This window comes from Stegastes partitus, unplaced genomic scaffold (genome assembly GCF_000690725.1).
Source record: "Stegastes partitus isolate 25-593 unplaced genomic scaffold, Stegastes_partitus-1.0.2 Scaffold1092, whole genome shotgun sequence".
NCBI lineage: Eukaryota > Metazoa > Chordata > Actinopteri > Pomacentridae > Stegastes > Stegastes partitus.
Window position 1 is genome coordinate 216,171 of NW_007578823.1, and position 19,420 is coordinate 235,590.

Sequence of the window (19,420 nt, forward strand, 5' to 3'; positions counted from 1 at the left end):
TGTTTCATCTTCATCCAATTTTTCAGGTGCAATATTTAATCTTCTCATGTGACATTACTTTTTCCCTCAGCATAACTTTTATAACTTTTCTGCTCTATAGTCTTATTTCATCTTTCTTACTTCACTAATGTATCATACTTTCATTTTATTGCTTTTCTACTTTTTAGGCTTCTTATGTCACTTTTATTTTTCTCTGAGCAACATCAGGCACAAGAATTTCCTTTAGGCGAAATAAAGTTGAATCTTATCTTATTAATGAAGAGGTTGAATGTGATGACCAGTAAACATTACTAGAGGACCCTCAGTGGAGGAGTACAGCTTCCCCTGCCGGCCAGTATGGCACTGAGCCCCAGTAAACCATTGTTCCTTCCAACTTACCACAAAATAGGTGTTTTTAATCATTGTTGGCTGGTTGTCCAGGATGCAATGGGTGCTATCCATGTAAACATTGTACATTATTCAAACTATAACAGCGATAGCAAAATGTTTTGACTTTTAAATATCACCCAAGGTTGAATCTCAGCTCCCCAGTAGAAGCCTATGAATAGTTTCTGATCCAAACGATGTGTCCGTCTTGCACTGTTTTCAAGTTACAGCGCAGTCAAAAGTTATGACCTTGACTTTGACCTTAAAACATCATCCAAGGTCCAATGTGACATGACCAACACGACCAACATGGCCGCTCATCTGCACCAAACACCAAAGATCTGCCTCCCAGGGTTCTGGAGCTGTAAGGCGTTTTTAAAAACGTGACCTTTGACCTCTAGCAGAGTTACTGTTGCACTGATTGACCCCAAAACCTGATCATTCCCAGTAGATGCCATGACCAGCTCACCTGTATAATAAATACAGGTGAGTTGTTATCTCTCCTCCTCCTCCTCAGAGGCAACTAGAACACAATAAACATAATAAAAGCATATTTCAGTCCAACCACCCACGCACCGTGAATACAGATCCGTGGGTGTTTCAGGGACCTTGTGGCCCCTCAGGCCGTGTTTTGGCTCCACATGAGCCGCAGACGGAGGCCGCAGCGCCCCCTGCCGGCTGCTCTGTCACCGCCGGGGGAGGAGCCGCACCGTCCGCTTTATAAAACCGCCTCGACCCCCGAAACAAAAACAGTCCCGACAGACAGCCAGACAGACAGACAGACAGGCAGGCAGGCAGACAGCTGCTGACAGCGGACGCCAGGACGCCGTAACCTCGCCGTGTTGCACCGGGACGCAGCGCCGTTTGTTGACGTCGGTCACCGGAGAGCAGAACGCAGCGGAGGAGGGTCGCAGCCGCTGGAGCTCCACTGCGACGCATCTGCGCAGCGAACTCGAGAGGCTACAAAACAAAACAAACAAACAAATAATTAAAAAAAAAAACAAAACATCGCAACATCGGCGTCTCCAAAATGCCGTTTTCCGTTAACGGCATCCTTTGCACGCTCGCGCTGCTGGTCCTGTGGCGCGCGGAGGAGCTCGCGGAGGCGTGCAGCTGCGCTCCGGTTCATCCGCAACAGGCTTTCTGCAACGCCGACGTAGGTGAGTACAGCACCGGGGGGACTGTTGTTGTTGTTGTTGTTGTTGTTGTTGTTGTTGCTGCAGCTGCAGTTGTTGTTGTTTACGCGGCCCGGGGTTGCACCAGGGCCACAGCGGCGCCCTGCAGCAGCTCTGGCCGCCTCTGGGGCGTGTTGAATGGGCGCACAGGAGCTGCTGACACCGCTGGAAAGCCTGGAGGTGGTGGTGGAGCTCCTCAAGGCCATGGCCCAGACAGCTCGCACTGCGTTCACGCTGCACACTTGTCATGTATTTTTTTTTTGCTTTGTCATGTTACCTCTGAAATAGCATCTGTGAAGCAGAATATCCTCCTTTATTCATTCTATCATCACAACAAGGAGCTAGAAGTGCATCTGAGCCACTCATCCATGAACTTTGTGGTATTGATCTGCTCTGGTTTCAGTGCTATCACTCAGCTCCTCCGTAGCAGGACTCTGGCTGTGTTTGCTCTGTGAGGCTGACTCACACTGGAAGCAGTCTGGCCTCATCCATGAACATAATGTCTCGAGCAGAGTGTGTTTACCAGCAGGTCTCACCCTCGGCAGCGTCGCCGGGCCTCCGCAGGGCAACGTGGCACCAGAGAGGGAAGAGAGGGAGCAGAGAGGAGGACAAGGGATGGAGAAAGTGAAGAGAAATTTATGGAGGAGGAGGAGGAGGGGGATTGAATCTCAACCACAGAATATGTCACACAGCGAAGCTTTCCTCCCTCTTCTTCTTTCTTTTTTTTTTATTTTTTTATTTCCATTCCTGTCCAGTTTGCGCGGGGTGGTGCTGTGAGGAATTACAGGAATGTTTCTGGGGTTTTCCCAACTTTGCTCCAGTGCAGCGCAGGGACACACACTCGTGCACTTTCAAATAGACAACTGTGAAGGCCACGCGTGGCGGTGGACTCACACACATCTGACATCTGGCTGTCAGTTCAGGGTGTGTTTTTTAGGGGGGAAAAAAAGGCAATAAAAGTCACAGTGCAAGTTAAAATATGCATGGTATCCTGGAGAAAGTTGGACACCACACTGCTGCGCCTCCATCTTTCCCTCGGTGCTTCTCGCCAGGCCGAGATGCAAAATGACAGCTCTATTTCCAGGTGTGACTCAATCTCTCGCTGAGCTGGCAGGTCTTAGAGACAGGATGTCTCAGAGGAGAGGTGTGTTTTTTAAAGGGCGTGTGAGTCAGTGAAGCTCTCACAGACACGCGAGGATGCACACTAATGGCCATGCAGACCGCTAAATTGGCAACAATGCTCGATGTCATTGTCCTGCCATGATTTCAGGGCGGATCTGAGGACCAAAGCCACATCTGAGAAGCCCGATCTGCTGAGAGAAACACCCAGATAAGACGCCGCAGAGGAGGAGGAGGAGGGGAAGAAAGGGAATAAGACTGAGGGTTCAAATGGGGTTTTGCAGAGAGCGGAGTCACAATAGACTTGGCTCAAATGTGCACGCAGGCAACAACAAAGTGACATTGTGGAGAGTTATGCGGTCTGACAATCGGGATTTGTTTTGGTGGGACACGATCCCACGCTGTTACACTCTACAGCCAGTGTGTGTGTGTGTGCGCATACATGTGTGTCACCTTCTGTTTTTCATGCAAAGTGATGCTCGAGGTCCAGACCACAAGCCACAAAAATCGCGCAGCGTCATGCACCTTCCACACGATCGCACACGCAACGTACATGTACGGAGACAAACATCCTCTTTCTTCATATAAATCTGCCGCCCACAGAGGGGAACTTCCCCGCAGCCCAGCCCAGCCAGACTGTCCCCGGGCTGGTCGGCGGTCGGGAAGACCAGCGTCACCGCGTCGGCTGCAGAAAGGCAGCAGTGGACACGAGTGGACAATGTAGGCGTCTCCGTTTGTGGGGAAAACAGACGTGTTTTCTTCATGAAGTGTGCTCAACACGCATCACGGGAAAACTGGTGTCTCTGAAGTTTCAAACCCTTTGATGCAAAAATGTGGCTCTGCCTTGGAGGATACTTGAAAGAACCCAGTGTTGATTTAAGAGCGTCAGATGGCTTCATGTCAGCCAGTGTACGTGTTTAAACCGTGTGTACATCTACATTTTGTCACGAATATGGTTTCTAGTGATCTGTACTGAAGCTAAATGTTTTTATTGATCACAAAAGCTGCACTTTTTAGTAATTTTTTGTAAACTTTGATGATAGTTTTAGCGTCTCTCAGTTCACTGTTTAGTTATGATTCAGTCTTGCCGCTCTTATTAGTGTATTTTACAGTTTTATTTGACAGTAATCAACAAGCTTGCTAAACATTTAGCAGCTGAAGACGCAGATATTTGCCTCAGGAGTTGGTGGAGACCAAAAACGGAGCTAAAAGCAGAGTTAGATTGGATAAAACGGACGAATGGTGCTTTGTAGTTTGCTGACATGTTCAGGTGATAACATATCAGTGGTTTTTACAGTTTATTCTGCTGCTGCCAAGTGGCCAAAAAATCAGTTAACGCTGCTTTAAATATTATGTTACTGAGACATTTGGCTGATCGCTTGATCAAAACATCTTTGATGCCAAATTGCATCTCGTTTCAGCTTCTCAGATGTGAGGACTGATTATCCATCCGGCTCATTATCAGCTCTAGTTTTTTATATGTGATTACCGATAAAATAAATGAATTTAAATAGACGTCACTCAATCCAGAAGGATAAATATTAAAGTTTTCTTTAGCTGAAAACACATTAAACACACTTAAAGAAATGCAGATGAGTATAATGTTATGTTGGAGGTTGTGTTAAGTTTTCGAGCCAGGATTTTTATTTTTACTGCAAGTCAGTTTAAAATATCGGTCATCCGTCTCGTTGATTACAAATAATGAGCTTTATTGGCTCTAAAGAAATGCGTCCGTCAATACTAGTTTACTGCTGTTCCCTGTTTTATATGAATGCACACTGAAAAATGTTTGTGTTGGATAAAAGTAGACATTTAAAGATTTGATTGTAAAGTCAATATTGCACATAAACACCTCGCCGTCCTGTTAACCCAAGATAACCTTTATTGATTGTTCGCTGGGGAAATAAATCCTCTACTTTCTTAGGCTGAAGCTGGGTGACTTAAAAAAATAACTCTCAGCACGAACAGTGCAAAAGATATCAGCTTGAAAACAGATCAAATTTAATCTCGGTAGCTGGAGACTGCGTTCTGCTCTGTGTCCTGCCATTAAACACACACACCCCTTATGAAGCCAATCACTTTAGCCGCAGTCTCATAATGTCATTGTATTAAAAATAGCTCCTACATCGACCTTGGGCTCTCTGAGATTTAAAGGGCCTCTTATAGCCCAAACATATGATCTGTAGTTTTAGAAATTCATCTGATTCATGGCTCAGATTTTGGGAGGCGACACTCGTGACTTTGAGCGGTAGAAACAGAAATCGATGCATTTTAGTTTATGAGCATTTGATGAACATGAATGTTGATTATACTCGAGTACATGAAACTCCAATCATCAAAACTGCTTTAACAATTAAACTGCATGTTATATTCTCAGTTGTAATCATTTCATTGCTGCCGATTTTGCCTGAAATCTCCCAAAGCTATGCCGGGAAACTCAAAATAATGCAGCTAAATCACAAATAACTTGGAATTAAGAAGTCAAATGAACACGTTTGCTTCAAAACCCCACACAGCCACCGCTGATTGATGATCCCACCCGAGCTGCTGACATATTGATCCGACTCTCGCCACCTTCGTCGGTGTCGTTGCGTCTAAATCCGTCTGCCTCACGCTGACAGCGGTGCGGCTCCGGTAACTGAATCCCAAAGACCTCACGGAGAAAAACCAGAGCTCTCAGATCTTCATACAGATGTTGCCAGAGGTCATGAGCGGCGGCTGAATTGTGTTTGAGGGCGGTTCGTCTCTGCTGAAATGACAGGTTAAACAGAAGGCCCACATACGTCTGGAGCTGAAAAAAAAAAACCACACCAGGAAAGTCAGGGATGATTTGGTGGTCGCTGGAGTATGAAAAAAGAAATGGATAGTCATGCGGTGGAATGAATGGGGGGCACTTAGGATGTGGTGTGTGTGCGTTCATACGGGGTTTGCATGGAAAACATTGCGTAGTGCAACTGATACGCATGTATAAGTCATTAAGCGTCGTCCCGGTTCGGGAGGGTAGCTGAGCAGCCGAAATGTGGGTCAGCCGGTGGTTTATGGAGGGGGCTCCTGGCTGCTGATTGACTGCTGCTGATCGGATGACTCGGGGATCAAACTGCGGTGAGGCTCGGCCGCCTGCAGGCCCCCGGTAGTCGTGCTGTTTTAGCGTCACGCTGTGCAGTCTGCCGCCTCCGCGACACGCTGTTTAGACTGCACAGGATGAGCCGCTCTGGCTTTATTGTGGAGGGGGGGGTGGAGGTAAACAGCGGTGAGGTAGACAGATAAGCTCCCACAACAGCAATCCATTGTGAATAACAGGGCAATTTCCCCTCAGTATTGTGTCCTGCTGCTGATTCTTTGCTCATTAGTTTGTGGCGCAGAATGAGGTCAGGAAATGAGAGCGGAAAAACTTGCAGGAATGCAGGAGAGAGCGCCAGCCAGGTATACTGCTGTGTGTGTGTGTTTGTGTGGACTCTGGCTGCCGCTGCCGCTGCACATTTGCATAAACATCGACCGAAATGTACGAGTTTGCCTGTGAGAAAGTTTGGATTCTCTGAAGGACTGATAAATGACTTTCTAAGCCGTATATCAGGGCTGATAGCAGGTTCCAAGGCTGCTCCGAGCTAATAAAAAACAGATTTGTTCGCCACTGAGTCAACAAAATCTATTATTAAACCTTTTTATCTGCTCCTTCTCTTTGAATAGCAATGAGTCAAACATGGAGGCAGTCATTTATCTAGATTGCATACATCTAATCTGTCTGACGAAACCTGTTTTCAAATCGTGACCTTTAAGTTTTCTCACTTAACCCTCTGAACTCCAACACTTTCTGTCACAGCACCATAAACTCCCGCACCTCCATGGAAACAGCACAGACATGGCTACGATTAGAAAGAACTCAGAAGTGTCTATGAAAAAGTTTTAATCATACGTTCAGCAGTTTTCCAAGTGCCCACAGGTGTTCTCAGTCGTGGAAACAAAGCGTGGCGACGACTGTTTTTATGGTTTCTGGACTTTCCACTATCTGCTCGGGGGAAGCACAGCCTGCAGTTCAGCTGAAAGAGTCTGTAAATCGCTGCTGAGTCACTAATGGCTTCACGGTTACGCTGATGACTGCAGAATCTTATATCATTTCCAGTTATGCCGAAAAAACAAACGGTACCCACAACAAAAGTGTTAACAGCTGTTAGCAGAACCTGAGAGTGGACCAAAAGTCTGGCCTTTGTATACAGACGGGAGATGTTGTAAGAAGGTCTCTCTAGGAAGGCATTCATACAGCTGCATTTGCCTTTTCACACACACAAAATTGCAGAAATAATCAGCCTCCTAAATGTAGCTGGAATTGGCTTTTCATCTCTTTGTTTTTAGCTCTGCTTTGGGTCTCCACCAGCTTGCTAATTTTGTGTGTCTGAGTAGCCTTTAGTGGAGTTTTCTGCTAAAACTTTCACAAATGAGAGTGAACTGGACCTTCACTGATATGTTGGTCAGCTGATGTTGGCTCACATTGTTTTGGAGCATGTTGTCTGACGCCACTGTTACGATCCAGCCTCTTAGGTCAACTGGACGTAACAAAATAAACCAGATGGAAATGGTTCAGGCAAAGCAATTTATTGTTTAGCAGCGTAAATGAACATAACAGAACTGTGACACTACAAAAGAGGGTGGATGCTGCTAAAAATCGAACGAGCCAAACGAAGGCTATCGGAGTGACGACTGCTAGGTAACAGAAAGCAAAACTAAACTCCTTAGCCACGATTAAATCAGAAAGCAACATCCACACATAACAAAAGAAACTAAAGCAAACTAGTGCCTCAAAACACACAATACGAAAAACACAAATCACAAGTAGCTTCTTCAAAAAGTTGCGTACCAGAGCGGTACCTCTCTGAAAGGTTGCTGGTTGGTTTTATAGCCAGGTGTGGTGATTGCTGAGGTGGAGGAGGAGTGGTGGTGGTCCAACCAGCTGTAAGTGGAGGCTGAGAGTAGGTCGGGAGCTCCAGGGCAATCATCTCTGATGTCTGACAGGTGTGGTTCTGGAGCATCATCTCCAGCTGGGCCTACACAGGCCATCTTCCCGCACAATGATCACAAGTCCACCACATGTGACGGCAGAATCACCACGGGCCGTAACAGCCACCATGATTTTTTATGAAACAGAAACACGAATGCTCAGAAAGATAATTGGGATAATCTAGAAATGGTCTCGTCACCTGGTTGCCCAGCAGAGCAGCTCCTACTCTGTTGTTTGCACCTCTCAGAACTGACTGCAGCACATGTAGCAGAGCCGGTGGTGCAGAGTCGAGCGGTGTCTTCACGATAAATCACCAGTCAGTGATCCCAACCGACTGTTGGTTGGGATCTAAACCAAAACCTTTAAGTTGTGGGTCATAAGATGCAAAAACAAACAAACAAACAAAAAAAGATAGAAGATGCTAAAACACAATCAGCTGAGAATACACAGTCGGGTTTATAATCATTTGTCAGCATGAAAATCCTGATTAAAGCAGCTCATTCGAGATGAGGAGTTTTAATTAACACGACCTTCACTAACAGCATTAAAAATTTATATTTTTTATAAATAAAAACTTCGCCCACAGGCCAAAACGAGAGATCCAGTGTTGTTATGCGAAGAAATGTTGTTTATTCAAAGACTGTTTACGTTATTCTGGTTGTCATTCGATAAATGAACTGATTATGAGACTAGAAATAATACTGATAGTTGAAATATTGACTTAAGCTACTAAAATCTGAGCCACTGCTGTTCGATGTTGGTGTAAAATACATATCTTACGGGTTTGGATGTTTAAAGAGGTCACCTTGGACGCTTTTTTTCATGTTTTTGGTTTGTTTACAGGCTAAACGGGGGATCAGTAATAGTTATTCTCGCTGTTACGTGTGCAGAAAAGCATTCGTCTTGCATCAGCAGGAAAAGTGAAAAAAGGGAAAAGGGAAGTAGAGACGTTATTAACTCTGGGAGCCATGAACCCCCATATTTGTGTCTGCTCCAAGCCATAAACTGAACCCAAGGGTGTAAGAGCAACAGCGGTCGACTGTATGTGTGTTTATCTATGTGTACGTGTCCTCTGTTCCTGCTTATTTTATGTTTTTTTCCCCCCTTCTGTTGCTCATATTTTCCATTCTGAATAAATGCCCTGAGCATAGCTGGAGCTTGAAGTCAGTCGTTAAAACGCACACAGACACGGTGAGAAACGAGCCCCTGGCCAAGTCTTTTCTCCGTAGATCAGCTTTCAGGTTGTATTCTGAATCCCTAATTCTCGTCCTGCGATGGTTTCCTACTCGTGTTTTGAAGGTTTGCGCTGCAGGCCAAACGGTGGAAACCTCTGCTTGGGGTTTCATTGACTGGACTGTCGGCGCTGCAGCTCGTCCTGCTGCGATACGCGGCCGAGACTTCGGTCGGCTTGTTTGGACTCTTTTGTTCGCTTGAGGTGCGACGAGGTGATGATTCAGCGTAACTGTTTATCGAGAATCACGTCGCTATAAACAAGGCGTTGATTGAGGCTTACGTATGACAGTTTGGTACAATGAATGTGCTGCCCGCAGAATTTAACCCTCTGGACCCTGAAGCGGTTTATGTTTGCTCCTGTTTCTGCTCATCGTGGGCTCATCTGTCACTGCCATGTAAAGTCCAGCATCTTTATGGAAACAGCACGAGCACACAGATGGAGTAAAAACACAAGTTATAATGCTATAAATCACAAAAACAGAAAGTTTATTAGATTATTCATGACACAAAAATTGGAACAACTGACATGTACAACAGTTTTCAAAGTGTTCACGTGTGTTGGCTGTAAACAATCCTGACTCTACATACTGTAGATATTTTACTCCGTACATTCTTTTTTTTTTTTCCATACGTACCTGTTCTTCTCTGCTTGGTGTAAACACAGCCTGCAGTTCAACCGAGTTCAGACTGCGTCACTGATGTGGTGCCAGCCCTTTATTTTTGGCTCATTTTAATAATTAAAGCACGAAATACAGTATACAATATTACCAATTTAAGTTTTCCAATAGAGCGGCACATCACAGATGGTTAGTTCAAGGACCATCAGAAAGTTGACAAGTCAGTGATTCTGGTTTTGATAAATGGTGTGAGTTTGGTCTTTTTTAAAAATCTGTTTATTTGTTGTTTTTGCTGTTTTTGAACCTGCTGGAAGGTTTTATGGGTTCAGAGGATTAATTTGCTAAATAATCAGGAAGTATTTTCTGATAGTCGAGTCATTTTTAACCAACATGGCTGATCGATGCTTTCCTCGGTTTCATATCCCTGAAAACTGAAAATCTTTGATCGCCTCAGGGCATCGTCATAGAATTTGTGTTTCACTGTTATGTAATGATTTATAGACTAAACCATTCATTGATTTATAAGGAAACAAATCAGGACATTAACCAACAATGAAATAAATAAAAATGTATTTTTTTAATGTTTATTGTTTAAATCAACTTATGTCTCTTGATCATTGGTTTGATTTGCACAAAATATAGAATAGAATAAAACTTTATTGATCCCTTTGGTGCAAACCTCAAGGGAATTGTTGTACTAGAAAAACAACACAACACCAACACAACATCAGCAACAACAGTAACAACAACAACAACAACTAAATAATATCGGTCCTTTGACGCAGTCGTCAGTCATTTGATTGAACTGGAGGTTTTTTAACTTACAGATTGGATCAAATTGTGAGTCCTGGAACTCTTTGGATGTGATTAATGACCGGGTGGTTTTACAGGGCAACTCTTTTGCAGCCAAGAAACAGACAATTATATTGTGCAGTTAAACAAACAAAAAACCTGAATGGAGACACAGCTTCACACTTCTTTATCGATATTTTAACTCCAGGTCATTTATTGGTGGTTTTATGCGTTTGTGTTCACAGTATCAACCTTTTGTCCATGAAGATGGTTTTTTGCGGCTTCTTTCCGTCTTTTTTTGTTTGCTGGGATCATATGACTAAATATGATCTGAGAAGAGCTGCGGTGTCATTTTTCAAGCAGATATCCTGTTAAAAGTGTTGTTTTAAGCCTCTCAAATATGAAGAATTATTGCTGTTTGTGATTCATATTGTTAGAAATCCATTTTTTAAATTTGCATCTCTTGGTCAGGAAGAAAACAAGATGTGAAAATGTAATAATTTTATTGTTTTCTGACGTTTTGCAGGCTTTAAATCTAAGATAATAATGATGAAAGTCTTTATTTGCTGAACTCTTGGATCTGACGCCATGTTTCTATGTTTCAGTGATTCGAGCGAAGGTGGTGGGAGAGCGAGAGGTGGATTCTGGGAACGATATCTACGGAAACCCCATCAAGAGGATCCAGTATGAGATCAAACAGATCAAGGTGAGAACGTCTTCCAGATGCCTCCGAGCGTTTCAGTTCAAAGCCTTTGTTTGTTTGATGATGTTAATTCTTTGGTTCTGATCTCTGACACCCGCCTACTCGTGTGGTTTTGTTCCAGATGTTCAAGGGTCCCAACCAGGACATCGAGGCCGTCTTCACAGCTCCCGTCTCCGCCGTCTGTGGCGTAACTCTGGACGCCACCGGCAAGAAGGAGTACTTGATCTCAGGTTTGTGTGACAAATGAGATTTTTTTTTTTTTTTTGAGCGAGCGACTCATCGGTCAGCTGATCCAAACATGTGACACATCAGTGAGTACAAAGCTGGAGCCAGGGGGCAGTTGTATAAGAATTACTTCCCCTAAGCTCTGGAGAAGTTTTCAAGTTGAACTCCTAGATTGTAGATTAAGACATGCCACAGTTACCTGAGTCAGAAAAACAGAGAGAATTCTCTGATTTAGAGCTTCCAGGCCGCCTTTAGGGCACCGTGACGAGCCATTTGGTCGCAAACTTGACTAAATCTAAGCTTAAAATTCATTTTATTCTACGTGTTTCATAAAAAATGTAATATTTTGCTTTAACTAGATCCTGTGAAAACTAAAAATTCTTAACTCTGGGGTTCAGAAGGTCACATTTTACCTGTCCAATAATTATGTTAATATTTTATGAAGCAAAAGAGAGCACTTGAAGCTTTTTTTTTCTGTTTTATGCCTATTTATATAGTATTGGAATACCAAAGCTGCACACGTCTAAACAAAGAACTGACTCCAAGTGTTTCTGGATGGATTCTGGTCAACCTCTGACTTTAACTGAAGCGTTAAAGTTGAATTTCAGTGTCTTTTATTATGTTGTTCCTCCCTCTTTATCGCTCCAGACGCTCCCTGATTCCTAAAGAATCTAAAATAATCACGAGAGTAATAAAGAAGGAAAGTATTTATTGAAGCTCTGAGAGGAAAAACAGCTTTTAGCGGCTTTAGCAAGAATCTGTTTCGAATTACCTTCAGATGTAATCGATATGATCACAGTCTGATGTTGACTAAGAAGGACGAGGCTGTAAATTTAAAATGCATGTTTTTAAGGCCTCATCAGCTCAACTCCAAACACAGCTACTGTCCAAGTATGACGCCTTTGATTTGAGTTTTGGGGAAGTTTTTTGGGGAAGTTTTTTTGGAAAGATAAACTGTGAATCAACACAGACTGGAAAGCGAACAAACACGACGACAGACAGACAGACGGAGAGACAGAAAAGCAACAGGAATTCACAAACAGATGATCAGATAGAACCTGCAGGTGTAAACAGCCGGGCAGACAAACATGAAATCGGATGAAGGCTGGCGGGCAATTTTGCACATCGGAGGAGTCGCTGTTTATGTTATTATGTGTAATGATACGCTGCTGAATAAACCCTGTGGAGACGGGGCAGGGTTCAGTCTGTCGAGGTGCAGCTACAGCTCCTGCGACTGTTTACACCTGCAGAGCCGCGTCACTTTTCAACATTTGTAAACTTAGAAGCCGCTGTAATTTTGATATTAAAAAATGCGTCACCTTAACGAGGCCGCTGGAAGTGACGCGGCAAAAGAAAATGATCACCTGCGGCTGTACCAGTGTCAGCCCCCTTGTTTACCCGTCTGGCCGCAGGTTTACTGGTTTGTTTCGGTCGTCATTTCCAGCCACAGCAGGCGGCGGTTTTTAGAGCAAAAGCACTAAAAGAAAAAATCCCCCAATGTACTTTACCTGCTCAGCATCAAATGTCTGACAAACACTGAGTGTAGTGGAACATTCAGGAGCCAGATGTTTCCTCCAGGAGGTGGTGGAGACCCAACATGGAGCTAAAAGAAGGCAAATATTGGGCTGGTGTTTATAAAGTGTTTAAAAAACAAAAACAAGGAAAAGGAAATAAATTATAGTGTTGTGAACAAAGTTTTTTACAGTTTCAGTGAGGTTTGTTGTTGGGTTACATTCCAATAAGTTGCTCTAAAGTTACCAAAACATATGATAAACGGGCAAATATCTTGTTTATGATGCACAGATTGAATTAGTGTAGAGTGAGAAACAAAAGTCGTTTTCTTCTTCTCCAGCCTTCAGATGATTCTAATTATCAAGGTGCTTTATTTCAAAACTGATTTGTCTCACGGTTTGAGATGCTTTATCCTGATTATCTTCAATAAATAAAACCGATTCAACAGTAAGAAGATCTTTAAAGACCCCCTTTAGCTTGTTAGCATGGCCACACGGTGTTTTCTTTATATCCTGGAACTATGAGTGAAACAAGCATGTCTGAGCGTTTCCTCTTTGAAACTGATGAATCTAAATATGTAACCTTGACACACAGAGATGAGCTTTTAGGGGTTTAATCAGTGACCGCAGGTGGAACTTAATATGCTGGTGTTGTTTTTACAGCGTGTTTAAACTGCCTCCAATAGTTTCACGTTTACAGCAAAAGTTCAACACTTGGGGAAAGTTACTTATTCGCTTTCTTGCCAAGAGTTTGACGAAAGATTAATATAAAGACTTTGGGGGGAGGAGGGAGAGCAAGCTCGGGTTTATTCAGAGACAGAAAGATCTCTAATTGGCAAACTAATTATCATTTTATGTGTTTAATTAGTTTTTTTTTCTGCTTGCTGGAGCATTTATTGTGCCCGAACAGTTTCAGCTTTGTTCACAACCTTTTCATTAGCCTTCTGGAACCTGCTGGAGTCTCTGGATGGTTTGTGCTCCTGCCACAGTTCTCACCTCGTTTTTCACGGCAGTATAAAGTCCTACACCTCTGGATAAACGGCGCTACCACGACTACAAGCAGAGAGAACTCGCAAATTTAAAGTTTTACGACTTACGATTAGTTTTAATGCGTGCCTCCTGTTTGCGCCACACGGCCTGCAGTTCAGCCAAAAAAAGTTCCTGAATATTTGTCACGTGACTGTTGGTCGCAGCCGAGTCACTCATGGCTTCACGGTTGCACAGGGGAGCGGAAAATTTTTTGATTTTTACGGATTATTATTAGTGTAAACGGTCTAGTTTTGGTGAATTTTTAAATGAGACACGTAGAATTAAACCAATTTGCTGATGGAACGTCACACGAGTTGAAAATCTGCTAATTCCCTCGATTTTTACAATTCTTTGCTGTAATTTTGGCAGCTTTTAAAGACAGCATGTCTTTCCAACCTGGTGGTTTTGGGGATCAGAGGGTTAAAGAGCTTTAAACGTGCCAGTAGTTGTTTTGTTAGCATCGGACAGAGTGATGCTAAGCTAACTGTGGCTGCAGGCTTTATTCACACCTCACACAGCTCGATACCACAGATGGATTTCTTTCCTCCTTTCATGTTTGCGCTTTAAATCTGTCTGCTGTTGTGATTTTAAAGCAGCATCAGACTCAGCCGAGGCGACGCTGAGGATGATGATGTCATTCCTGCTCTGGTTTCTCCATCACAGACGGAGATGCACCCGCAAACACTCGGCCTTAATTACATAGAGTTGTAAGAGGAGGAACTGCTGAAGCCAGCGTTTCCTCTCTCTTAGACTTTTTTTTTTCCCCCCAAGATGTTGGACGTGAGCTGTGGGAAAGAGAGCTAAGTTTCTGCCGAGCGGAGCATCTTTCGCGGTGATTCATCCTCTCCTCGGTCCGAAGGGTTAACAGCCGGCTGAGTCGCGGCGAAATGTGAGTCAGTCGGCGTCTGCGAGGACGCGCTGAAAAATACTCGAACATGTCGGGAGCTGCTCCGCAGACAGATAGCGGCGAAGGCGGGGAGGACGCAGAGCCGCACACTCAGCCTGAAACATCACCGTGTTGTGACTGGCGCCGCTCGTGCGTGAAACATAAAGTCGAGCTTCTCTTTCACGAGGGCAGGTGTTGACGCCTGCAGGCACCAAGTCTGAAAAGATTTTTTATCGGTTTGTTATCTGATGTTCGTACGTTCTGACTCGCCGTCCAGTGGGAACTCTCGTGCATCCAGGCCTCGGTGTTTTCCTGCCTCCTTGTTGTGTCTGAGTCCTGTCATTTTGAAGCAGTATATCTTGTTCTTTTGCAGGCAAGGCCGAGTCCGGCGGGCGCATGCACGTGACCCTGTGTGATTACATCATGCACTGGGACTCCTTGAGCGCCACCCAGAAGAAGAGCCTGAGCCAGCGCTACCAGATGGGCTGCGACTGCAAGGTGAGGCCGCACAGAGCCGACTGGCTGGTTTATCTCCCCGAGTGGAGAAAAAAAAGGAGCAGCTATTTGCTTCCTGCAGTACAAATCCAGACATAACAGAGCAAACAAGACGAGACATGAGCCACAACAACAAACATCCGAGCAGGGATTTTAATGAGCGGATAGAAAATGTAGTTTGCTGCTTTGGTTTTTGTAAAGATTGAACAATTTGACATATTAACTCCTGACACGCACAGACATGAAGTCGATCTCCTCAACTGACTCTCAAGAAGAGAAGCAATCAGCATATTTCTGACAAGGGTGAATCAGACTATTAAAGGTGTTGTCTAGAGCAAAATTGTTAAAGTTGTAATCCTTGTTTTCACTCATGGACTGTAGAAGTAAAGGCAGTTTAACCCGTTAACATCCACAACTCTTATTGGAGTCAAACAGCACAAACTGATTCATCAAATATGTTCCTCTGTTGAAGTCAGAAAAGATTTTTCTGGAGACACGTTCTTACCACAAAATGAGGAAGTCCTGTGGCGTTTCAACATGAGCTGTGAGGATTTGTGCTCTCAAGCTGGTTAGAAAATGGACCAATGCTGTTCAAAATGCAGTTTTCTTTCTGCCTGCATTCAGTAGTTAATACGAGAAATGTAAATTTTAATATGTTTCCTTGACACATAGTTGGCCACATAAATAACTGATTAATAATTGAAAGTAGTGGAACACAGTGCATGTTTTTCTATACGCTGATGAACCCGGTTTTAACCTCAGACGCTTAATGTTCGGGCTCGTGGAGAACCAATAAAGTAAACGCCAGCGAACTTCAATCATAAAATGAAATAATAATGACTTCATTTAAAATTGCTCTTCAACAACTCGTCCAACAAAATCCAAAGTATTAGACACAGCAAACGAGCTGCAGTGTTCTCCACACGTTAGTGATGTCTTCACGGTGGCTTGGTATCGAAATAATCCTTGAGCAACACGATGGAGCAACTTGTTTGTCGGAAACAGTTGCTCAGTTGAAACAGACAAATACTTAATCAGTTCAGTACGTCTGTCGCCTCTAAAATGTATTTATACTCAAAGCAGAGCATTGCCGATACACTTCATGATCTTAGTTTGAATGTTGTCGAAAGGGAGTCTCCATGTTCTCCTCGTGCAGCGTGGGTTCTCTCCGGGTTCTTCCTCCCACAGTCCAGAAACATGTTGAGGTTAATTGGTGATTCTAAATTGTCCGTAGGTGTGAATGTGAGTGTGCTTGGTTGTCTGTCTCTAAGTGTAGCCCTGTGATAGACTGGTTACCTGTCCAGGTGAACCTGCCTTCACCCTGAGTCAGCTGGAATAGACTCCAGCCCCCCATGACCCTAGTGAGGGTTAAGGTGTAGAGATAATGGATGGATGGATGGATGGATGGATGGATGGATGGATGGATGGATGGATGGATGGATGGGACATGCTGCATGGTTTTCCACTAACAATAGATTTCACACAGTGACCTGCAAGATGTACTTGAATGTGACTCTATTGCAGGGGTCTCCAGTCCTGGTGTTCGAGGGCCACAGTCCTGCATGTTTTGGATGTTTCCCTCTTCCCACACACCTGATTTAAGTGATCAGGATCGTTATCAGGCTTCTGCAGAGCTTGATGATGAGCTGATCATTTGAATTAGGTGTGCTGGAATAGGGAGACATCTGAAACATGCAGGACTGTGGCTCTCGAGGACCAGGATTGGACACCCCTGCTCTATTGTATGGTGGTATACCTCAAAACTCGCTAAAAAGGGCTAAATATTCACAGTGTTCCTAATTTTGCTAACTGATGAGGATGATAAAGGGTCACTCCCTGTATGTAGAGGGTTTAAATCATGAACCTCTTCAGGATTCTAACTTCAGGTGTTGTAATACCGCTCGTACTTTAAGCCGTGGTAGCATGTATAAAGTACAACCAGCCTGTTGTGTTTGCTCCCCCTTCAGATTGTGCGCTGCCCCTCTCTGCCCTGCGAGATCTCGGCTCCCGAGGAGTGCCTGTGGACGGACCTGATGATCGAGAAGCAGGTCCACGGTCGCCAGGCCAACCACTACGCCTGTGTGAAGCGGGCGGACGGCTCCTGCTCCTGGTACCGCGGCGTGGCACCGCCCAAGAAGGAGTTCCTGGACGCCGAGGACCCTTAGTCACGTGGCCACGCGCGACTGCCCACTGCACAGCCTGACGGAGATAAATGTAAACGATTCCATTAGAAAATTTAACGAAAAACAGCATCAGGCAAAGTGATTTTTTAAATAATTTTGGGGAAAAAAAATTGTGGCTGAAAAATCACCTGCTGGTCTGAGAACAACCTCCGGCTTCTCTCGTCGTCCGCGAGGCAGCTTTGGACCTCAAACTCCCTCCGTGACCCCAGAGAGGCTCAGAGGTTCTTCTCAGACTCGGCGTCTCTGTAAAAACATAAAGTAGCATCATGAGACATAGACTGGTCGAGTGATGAACTCCTCCTGAGGCTGGCGTCAGGAGGATGACGTGAGACGGAGCTCTCCCTGCCCCCCCACCGAGCTCCACTCTCCACCAATCAGCCCCCCGATCTCCAGACCATCATTCGTTACCCATCGTGTTCCTACTTTTATTACCTCATTCTCCTGTTTTATTCCAAAGCCAAATTCCAAGTTGCCTTTTTTTTTTAAACGATTGTGTCCCTCTTTTCTTTTATTCGTTAACACTCTCCTCGTTTTCTCTGCTGGGAAACTGTTTAGTGACGTCGGACGCCCGCCTTCTTTAACAAAGACCATCTTTTTATTGGGTGAACAAACTCGTTGTTTTTTTAAAATTAAATGACGCCTGTGACCGTGACAGGCCTCACTGGACCAGTCTATGCTGCGTGAAGGTGAGAAATTCAAAACAAGAAATCTTCACTGCCCCGATCAGAAATATCCCAAATTCCTCCTCTTTTCTTCTTCTTCAGATCCCCTCGTTATGTAGCTGTACAGTACCTATGCATATACTTTTGTTGTTACTTGATGATTATTATTTACTGCATTAGAACTAGATTTGCACTTTTTGAGGATGAGTAAAGACAAGAGCCTGAACACTCTGATGTGACAGTTGTTACCGTTCGCCCAGAACCGACAGATCCACCTCAGGTGCAGATTTCGAGTGCTTTTTTTTTTTTTCGGTGATCCATATTCACAAGCCTGCTCTGTCTTTGTCATAACGGATAAAACAGTACTCGCAGTGAAAGGTTGAATAAATAAAAATGTAAAAAAAACAAAAAAAACAAGTGGATGCGTGAGAGGTTTGGAAACAAGGGATTCTTTTTGCAGATTTTATGTGTGAAAGAGAAACTTTAAGAAAAAAGCAAACAAAAAAAAAGAGCTCGTGGGATGTTATTTCAGTGTCTTTGTATTATCTGTTGATTGTAAATGCAAACAGCAGCCGATATACTCTCGCAAGACGGTTCATTTCATGAGGTCTTTAACACGCTTAACGTTCGCTTCGACTCGTCTTTCCTGCTCCTCCCAGTTATTAATGAAAAGCCCTATCGCTGTCCTAGAAAGCAAGTTACTCAATCAAAGTTTACAGTGCTGTTTTATACACCTCAAGCTACATTAACATAAAAAAATATATATATGATGGAGTATTAGAGGCATAATTTAAAAGTAAACTCTTTCCAGTTTCCATTACTTTGTTTTTTTGGTTTTTTTTTTGGTTTTGTTTTTTTTTCCAGTGTTATTATTATCATGATTTTTTTTTTTGTGTGTTCTCGCTGTCTTTGTCTACGATGTCTGTAGCTGTAGTCGAGAAGGTCCTCTTGCGCTGGAGTAACGTGAGAGTGAGAGCGATGATGAATCCTTCGTGGAGAGGTGTAGAGAAACGGGAAACCTTGTGTGAATAGAGGACTGTGCATGTGTTTGATGCTTTGTGTAAGTCCGGGCGAAGGACAAAAATATTCAGTATTATCAAATAAAAAAAAACAAAAAAACACAAGTTTGAAAGAGTGTACGCCGCCTGTGTGTTCTCATTTCTCCTGATGGACTGTGAAGGAAATGTTTGGTTAAATGTTGTTTCCTGGTGCTCTGGAGTGTATTTGCAGATCATTTTTATTAGCTGTAGGGATGAAAATGTGTCTGTCTAGACTGGAAAACCTCATCAGCGAAGGCATGAAGTGCGATAAAACTTAGTACACACCATAGACTAAATAATCACAATAACAGCCTTTGGTTTTGGTGCTTTACGAGGCAACACAGTGAAGCAAACCAAAGATTCAAGGTTTTTTATTGGTCACAAGTTGGTG

The 19,420-nt window shown here is 43.8% G+C and overlaps 1 protein-coding gene across 1 annotated transcript; it reads left to right on the top strand.

Moving 5' to 3' along the window:
• The first annotated feature begins 1,122 nt into the window (after nucleotides 1-1,122).
• Nucleotides 1,123-19,124, top strand: timp2a (TIMP metallopeptidase inhibitor 2a). The gene is made up of 5 exons (XM_008295979.1): nucleotides 1,123-1,526; nucleotides 10,901-11,001; nucleotides 11,120-11,228; nucleotides 15,023-15,147; nucleotides 17,112-19,124. The coding sequence occupies exons 1-5, from the start codon at nucleotides 1,397-1,399 to the stop codon at nucleotides 17,307-17,309; spliced, it is 663 nt and encodes a 220-aa protein (XP_008294201.1). The 5' UTR covers nucleotides 1,123-1,396; the 3' UTR covers nucleotides 17,310-19,124.
• The last annotated feature ends 296 nt before the right edge of the window (nucleotides 19,125-19,420 follow it).